Source organism: Canis lupus, chromosome 19, assembly GCF_003254725.2.
Source record: "Canis lupus dingo isolate Sandy chromosome 19, ASM325472v2, whole genome shotgun sequence".
Classification (NCBI taxonomy): Eukaryota; Metazoa; Chordata; class Mammalia; order Carnivora; family Canidae; genus Canis; species Canis lupus.
The window spans coordinates 32838468-32847016 of NC_064261.1; the positions used below are offsets into that span (position 1 = coordinate 32838468).

At 47.4% G+C, this 8549-nt stretch overlaps 1 protein-coding gene across 12 annotated transcripts in view; it reads left to right on the plus strand.

Annotated features, from left to right (window-relative positions):
* CCDC93 (coiled-coil domain containing 93) overlaps positions 1-6341 on the plus strand; it is a 95430-nt gene extending 89089 nt beyond the window's left edge. For all 12 annotated transcript variants that reach the window (XR_007403804.1, XR_007403805.1, XR_007403806.1 and 9 more), the window contains one exon: positions 1236-6341. Coding sequence is in view for 4 of the 12 variants with exons in the window: in XM_049097155.1 (XP_048953112.1) it covers positions 1236-1289 (54 nt within the window). In the remaining 8 variants the exon portion in view is untranslated. The remainder of the gene's footprint in view (positions 1-1235) is intronic.
* The last annotated feature ends 2208 nt before the right edge of the window (positions 6342-8549 follow it).

The window sequence follows — 8549 nt, forward strand, 5'->3', positions numbered from 1 at the left end:
GCACTTAGGCAGGCCCAGGGAGATGGAAGCATTGACTTTGGCGGTCTTTGGTGCAGAGGGTTCAAGGCTGGAAGAGTTTCTTCCACACTAAGGGAATCTCCAGGGAAGCATGGCTCCTGGAGGCCTGGCCTCCCTCTCTGGTCTGGGCCCCTCCAGCTTGCCTCTCCAGGCCCTTCCCACTACCACATTCACCTCTTAGTTTTAACGGGGCTCCGGGTGACATGGCCCAAGGAAGGAGGGGACATTGTTTGCCAGCAGATGGAGGTATCCTAAGATGTCAAGACCAGTGAGAACAAGAGGGAAGGAGGATGCTTAATGAGAAGCTTTGGAACATGTTTGTGGGTACAGAGTGATGCAGAGGGGACCTTGTACCACTGGACATCAGATTCCACACACAGGGGCTAGGACCAGCGACCTCCCTCAGTAATCTCCCTCAGCACCTGTAGTAATGGATTGCATACAGCTCGTTTTCTTTAAAGATTTTATTTATTTATTTACTTACTTATTTCAGCTCGTTTTCTTTAAAGATTGATTTTATTTATTTATTTATTTATGAGAGACAGAGAGAGAGAGGCAGAGACACGGGCAGAGAGAGAAGAAGCAGGATCTGTGCAGGGTGCCTGATGTGGGACTCGATCCTGGGTCTCCAGGATCACGCCCTGAGCTGAAGGCAGATACTCAACCACTGAGCAACCCAGGGGTCCCACATACAGATCATTTTTTTTTATATGTATCCCTCACCCAGTCTTCTGTGAGTTTCTTTCTTAAAGCTAAGGATATTCATGATCTTGAATGTTGTCAGAGTAAGAACTTTGCCATGTGCTCTGCTTGCTGTGTGAACTAGGTCTGCCTTTTGTCACTCCTTTGGCTGCTAGCTTTAAGGACCTTCTCTATCCTTATCATAGTGGTCCAAGATCAGGGCTTAAGTGTCTGCTTGCTGCTTCTGGCCCCTGGAGGATTTTAGTGGCTTCATGAAGTGTTTTGGAATGACAGTGCCTAATCCTCATCCAGTTCTTGGTCTGATAGTCCAGAACCCAACTGTCGTTTATGGTGACTTTAGCACTGAAAGGCAGGTGAACCTGTCCCAGAAGTTCCATTGTGCTAGTGGCAGCATGGACAGGGCAGGAGGGGGGTGGTTAGTCCATCAGTCGCTGTCCCTCCTGGGATGGGGAAAGAGCCTCAGGTGGGACCTAATGTCACCACCTCCCTGCTTACTTTCTCTGCTTCCTTTCCAGGAGGGCCGCAAGAATGAGGTGCTGCTGTCCAAGGTGAAAGCCAAGGCCTCCTGAAAATTCCTAGACATCAGCGTATGTCATTGATTTTTTTTTTTTAACACCATATAGCAACCCCAAGATGGAGAGAGATGGTTCTGAACACTACACTACAGTAAAGACGCAAGTGTCATAATCTCAACACCTGGATATTTTCTTTCTCCCATCTGCTTCCATTTCATCTCTCTGTTGTTGACGGAATCAGGTGGTGTAAACATGATGGCTTGGATAACACCTGTTCTCCTGTGAAGAAACGCAAGCAGTTTTTATTCTGTATCAGTTCAACTTTTATTTCTCCAGTAACATCACACATATGAAGGTACCTGTATTTGTATGGACTCTCTGAATAAAAAGGAATTCATTTGTTTAGCAGATGTTAATTGAGCAACCAGTGAGAAGTAAGCACTGAGGGAAACAGAGGTATTAAACCCAGGCCCTGCATCTCAGGCATCCAGCAGGTGGCCCGGGGAGCAGAAACAGCCCACTTGACCTCAGAGCTTGGTCGCCTGAGATAGATAGATAGATAGATAGATAGATAGATAGATAGATAGATAGATAGATGTTAGGTTTTTTTTTTAAGTAAACAAAGGCTTTTAGCTGAATGACCAGCCCATGTGAGTGTTGGTCACGTGGGCCCTTCACTCACCCTTGGTGCCTTTTGTTCCTTCCTTGAGATGCCAGCCAGCAACAAGCATGAAAGCTCAGTGGCTGCCGTTGTTTTAATTCTTACACACTACTCGAGTTTCTTTCACCAAAAATTGAAAACAGGGGCCTCATATTGAGGACACCACCCCAAATGACCCCTTAATATGCCCTCCTTCTCAATAAGTCCCAGCCAAACGTGGGTGGTCTTGTGCATCCCTCCTCATTATGAGCACACCCTTGTGCTCCACATTCCGGACAGGTCATAGACTAAGTGCAGACACAAGACACACACCAGTCAGTGAGGTCCAGGGCAGTATGTGGTAAATGCCAGAGCAACTGGCCATGAGCAGGAACCAGAGGACATTGGAGGAAGAAGAGCAGGGAGGTGTGCAGAAACCCAGGATACTTCGTGGGGGAGGTAGGATTGCAAATGAACGGGGAGTTGCATTTTAATAAACAGAGATGGGGGGAAGGCCCCTTTGGATAAAGTACGACTGTAATAAATAAAAAAAAAAAAGTACGACTGTAATTAGAAACTGAAAAGCACACAGGGAGAGTACCAGCATGCTTGTTGGGAAAGGAGAGGTCAGGCCTGTCTCTGCAGTAAAGGCAGACTGGAGGCCTCAGGAAATGAGCAGTCCAAACCAGACATGGAGCGCCTCCTGCCCTGGCAGCCCAGGATCTGGCAACACAGCCAGGTTCAGTTAACCCCAGTGTGACGTTTGTGCTTCGTTCTGTGTAAACCTCACACACAGACTGCTCAGCAACCTCAGACCATGAAACGTAAAAGCTGATGCATGTCAGGCAAATAAGGGCATTTGGTACAGTCATGGGAACATCATGCTCACTTTTAGCTCTCTAATGTGTGCATTAAGTAAATCCGACATGGGCACACCTAAAAAAATCTCATGCCAGATTACCAACAGCCATTGGTTTCTGTGCCCGGGAGCGAGGCCGGTCTGCTGAGCATGGCTGCCCCCAGAGCGGAGAGGAAGCAGCAGTGTTTGAAGTGGTGCTCCCCGTGTGCTCAGCGTGCCCCTCCTGGGCCAGGTACATCTCCCTCAGCGGCTCCCATGGCCACGGTCATCTGCAGACTGATTTTTGAAAGGGGCCGGGGAAGTTGAAGCTAGTGCTTGCTAGAAAGCAGGTGGCACTCTGAGGGCAAGGGAGGGGACAGCAGTGTAACTACAGAATCTTCCAGGTTCAGGGAAACATCGATGTTTTCTTGTTGAGAAACTCTTAGACCCCACTCCCTAGCAACGTTTTGAGTGGTTATGAAATTGTCTATTTGTCCAAAGGCGGTAGGGAGGAGGAGTGGGTTAGATTCTGGGGCTCCATAGCCTGCCTCTCTGCTATCAGGGAAAGTATGCCATGACTAATCCAAAGCAACTACTTAATAACCCTTTTTAAAAGTGAGGGCATCTATTGGGCTATGTGTCCAAAGTATTTCATTTGATTTGGTTTTGGTATAGGAGTTATCAGAAGATCTCTTTTCCCCTTATAATCCACAAAGCCTAATACAGATAAGAAATTCATTCCTATTCCTTGGACACATCTTAAATTAGACTGCCGGAGGCAGTTTTGAGAACTGCATGTTTGCCACAGATGACCTCCAGCGTGGATGGTGCCTTTGTGAGTAATTAGGACAGCAAGCGTGCCTTATAGTCAGGCCTTACAGGCTGAAGTGATGCCCCAAGGGCCCCCTTCATTTCAGAAGCCACTCAGGAGAGTTCCTCCCAGGACATCTTGTGTGCCCAGAGTATGGCTGGGTATTGGGCTAAGTGCAGAGACTTTTCTGGATTTAAAAAAAAAAAATGCTTAAGTTACTTTTATGAAATGTGTGCTTCCGGAGGAATGAGGTTTCCCCGGGAAGCCTTTAGCTGCCCCCTTCTGTCAGAGCCGTGAGCTTGCTAACATGGCAGCCTTCCCGGGGCTGGCCACCCAGGACCCTAGCACTCTCTGCCAGCATCTGCGTCGAGCACCACCTCCCTACACGCGTCTCATGGCGTACCTGGGGCAGCCTTGATCTAAACCAAAATCAGAGCTGCTGAGCAGTACAGACTAGAGGACCACAAGGTGTCTAGGAAGACATTTGGATGTATTTCTTCTTGTCCTTGCCCTGGATTCGGTCTCATGGGTCCCTGGGGTCAGCTCATTGTACTAGAGTGAGATGCCAAACGTTAGAGAACACTGCCAAGATGAGATGTTGGATTGAGTTTCCTTTTTGAACAGAGAGGGCAGATTGCAGGTTTGTCAGGCCTGAGTTCTTGTTAGAGTCTCATGTGTATGGTTTTCACTGGGTTCGGTCCATTGCCCATATTCTGTGGGTAGCCACGCCCTGCCGGTGTCTACTGAAGCAGGACCAGAAGGCCGGGGGGCTGGTACAGACAGCAGGCCTTGCTCAGGCTGAGGAAGCACTCCTTGGCAAGCAGTGTAGCTCTTGGGACCTCCCAAACCAGGAGCAGAGGACAGGGCAGGCCTCAGGCAGCCCTCTACTACCTGGCAAAGCACCATCCCCATGATCTCTGGTTGAATATCGATGGATCACATCTGTAGTGACCAAAGCAGACCTGCCAGAAAAGGCACTATGGACCGTAGGCACGCGGGCTGGTAAACCTGGGCCGCCTTGATTTCTGTTACCCGGACGTGGCCTTGTCTTGCCCTCTCTACAGGTGACTGGTGTACATGGGAAGTAGATATGCTAGCAATAAACTTTAACAGGTACTTCGGCTGAGGCTGAGGGGCAGTGTTGGCTTGAAGCGTGCTTTGAGGAAGAACAGTAAGGAAGCGCTTACTTGCGTCCGGTGTTGGCTTCAAGGTACAAGCACATCTGACTGCACAGCAGTCCAGTGAAGAGCCCCAGCATGGTGAGGTGCCCATCGTCTGTCTGTGTGCCTGGGCACTAGTCAGGTGGGGTGCCTTATTGGAAGCATCCTTGGAGCCCCCCGGGCCTTCTCTCAGTCCTTTTCCCCAAGTCCAGAGCATTTCTTCTAATAGCACATAGCGACAGGCTGAAGAACACTACGTAAAAAATCATGTTGTCAGGGTCCCCACTCTTCTCATGATAAATGTATAAAAGCGTTGAGGGGATCTGGTAACTGGACTATGGCTCATTCGACAGTGTGGGGAATACCGTCGGTTTTCCACATCAGCCTTACATCAGTTCCTCAAATGCGCCGAGCTCACACCTGCCCGTGGCTGTTGTCCTTGCTGCTTCCTGGACCACTGTCCATTTGAGGTCATGGGCAGCCTGACCCGCTACAGACCCACTCGGTGTCTGCCTGCGGCCTCGATCACACTCTGCCTTTTCCGCTGTTGTCTCCCTTGGTGGCACATGCTGCTGTTTGATCGCTTAGTCCTTTGCGAAGTCTGTTGCCTGCCCACCCCCCTAGAGTGGAAGTGTAGTGGAAGCAGGGACCTCGCGGTCCCCCCAGAGTCTGGCTCGGGTCATTGGCCAGCAAATTCTGGTTGGATAAAAGAGCTTCTCTAAATTGCAACTTGCATCTCTGGATTAGCAGAGTTTAGACTGAAACTTTTGTCTGATTTATGCTGTGTTTGCATACAGGTGGACGGTTTTATTCAGCAGCTTGAGAGTCTCTCTCAGTTTGTTTGTTATACTCTAACCTCTAAGGTTCAGATGTCAGAGGTGTCAGGGGTCTCAAACCTTTGAAAGAAATCACCTTCCACATGTGATTTTTCTCCCCAGACGGGGGGAAAGAGAGAGGGAACACGCAGATGTCAGAGATTAGATCATCTTTTGGCTCAAAGTGTGTCATGAACCTAAAGGTAACTTGACAGGTTGAAATGACTCAGCCACATGAAACCAGGAAGTAGGGAGCAGCACTGGGATGTGGTGTTGGCAGAAGTATGAACAGTACAAATCCATGGAGGACAGTTGGATAATATCAATGAAAAGTGCAAATGCACAAGCTTTCTGAGCCAGCAATGCTGCCTCTAGGAATTGTTTCCATATATGAGGATTTTTACTGCAGCATTATTTGGAATAGCAAAAAGTTGGAAACTACCACCAACGTAGGACAATGGTTCAATAAATTATTGGTGAATTCATACAATGGGATGTTAAATTTAACAGAGTCACACTGTATGTACTGCCATGGGATGATCCCTAAGGTGCATGGTTCTTGGTATAGTAGGGTTTGTTATTAAAAATGGGAAGGGGATGGAGAAAAATGTGTGTCACTGGGTATACACGTGTGTGTATGTGGTGTAGACACGCTCATCTGTCATGCATATCTGCTTGCATATGCCTAGACTGTCTGGGAAGATACACAGGAACCTGACAGCTTTGGTTGCCTCTGGGAAGAGGGGTGGGAATTACTTTTCACTGTATATCTTTTGTACCTTTTGAATTTTATACCATGTACATGTATTATCTATTCAGATAATAAAGTTTTTAAATTTTAATTTGATTTAATTTTCTACAAAATAGAAACATGACAAGATTCTTGTTTGGTAAGTCTGCTTTCCTTAGGAATTTAAAGCCCTATGCCCAAAGTAATTAAATCTCTCCTGTTCTTGGGTCTTGGGGGAAATAGGGAAGGGGAAAGGGGACCATCCTCTTCTGACAGAACAGCTGTATGGAGGTGAAGCAGTGAGGATGGTTCTGTTCTGATTGTGTGCATGTGTTGGGTGGCAGTAAGGCGGCGGGGTGGAGGGGGCAGTGGACTGTGAAGTGGCCACACCCCGAAGGGTTGCCCCTCTCTTTTGAGGGTCACAGCACCACCGCTGTTCCTCTGGCTTTGAGGTGCAAAAGATGGAGACAGTACCCCTGAGCCAAAGTGACTTTCCTGCTGGCAGCACAAGATGCATTAGGAGAGCTTCTGTTCTTACAAGTTGCTGGGGAAGGACAAGGTGTCTGGAGCAGCCTTAACCTTTTGAGACCATGAGAAGAGACATCCCGATACCCTGAGCTTGACTGAAAACATAGGAAGAGCCTGGCTCCCTGAAGGCATGACGAACCTCTTGAACCTATCCAGGGACCACTCACCCCTGTATTTCTTGTTCCGTGAGAAAAACAAATACCTGACAACTCAATCATTCAATCAACAAATATTTGAGGTTCTATTTTGGGTCAGGCTCTGGGAATACAGCAGTGAACAAAGAACTTAAATACACTCCAGCAGGGAAGACATACAAGCAGGGTGGAATGTAAGCTATGAAACATGTTGCTCCAGCCTGCTGCTTAAGGAAGAAGCATGGAGAGTGTGGTTTGGAAGTGATCTGCAATTTTATAATGAATAGTTAGGGGCTGCCTTTACATTCTTTACTGGGAACTACCTTGGTTTTCATTCTGGAAACTTCACCAGAGCGCCGGGTAGTTTGCTGGCTACTGATTCTATCCAGGCTTGCCGTAGATGACACCAGAGCATCTGGCTTACAAAATGTCCCCTGTCCCTAATAGCCTCTTTCACCTCTTAACCACCCTGATTTTCTTTGAATTCTATAAACTGCATGTTATTTTACATGCTTTCATTTTCGTCATGTAGAAAACCAGGTATTGGTTTTACGGTTTAAAAACTATGGGTAGTTTCTCTGCATGACTTTAATACTGGTATATTTTTTTAAGATTTATTTGAGAAAGAGAAAAAGCATGAGTTGGGGGAGTGGCAGGCAGAGGGAGAGGGGAAGTAGACTCCCTGATGAGCAGGGAGCCTGATGTAGGGCTTAATCTCAGGACCCTGGGATCATGACCTGAGCCGAGGGCACACCTTAACTGCGTAACCGACTGAGCCACCCAGGCATCTCTAATATTGTTATCTTTTAAAGATACGGTTCACATGCTTTCAGCTTAATTCCAATAAGAAATTGTTTTGTATTTTCTAGATTTGTGTGCTTTGTTTCAGAAGTTTGAATCGCTAGCGTTTTTATGATCAAAATCCAGTCTAGAAAAAACTGTCCATTGTTTGTCTCTTTAGGATATCTGTGTTCTTAGCATTAAATAAATATAAATAAGCTGATGAGAAGTGAGGGAAATGCCAGGCAGAGGGGGTACTGAGTGTAAAGTTGTTGAGGTAGAAGCAGGCCCAGCAGGTGAGTTTTGAGGAACGTGAAGGGTACCTGTGTGGGAAACCATTGGAGGGTTTGGAGATTTCAACAGGGATGCCTTGGCAGCTGTGCTGACCACAGACCTGGGAGACAAGGGCAACAGCGGGGAGCTCAGATAAGAGATGACTGATAATCTAAATGGAAACAGAAGTCTTTTGAGACAGTACTTAGCCTTTTTATACCACACTCTGATTTTTAATGTTCTACCTTTTTCACATATACAGCTCTGAATTATTGGTCGCCATTCTTCACTCCCCCAGAACGGACACCTTTGTCATGGCATCCTAGTGGGTGGAGTCGTCTTCCCCATCCCACTACTTTGGGCTTTTGCTTGGTCTGTGGGTTGTTAGCAGACTTGATATGAGCAAAGGTTTGGAAGTGTGCTTGGGTGGTTGGGCTTGCCCACTTGCACACCCGTCTTGACAATAACATACCATGCTGGCCCAAGGAAGTTGAGGGACGCATGGAACAGACCTAGGCCCAAACAAACTGCTGCTTAAAGCTGGACCCAGAAGAGTGCAGCCAGGATCAGTGAGATCCCAGCCGACTCCCAGACATCTCAGAAAG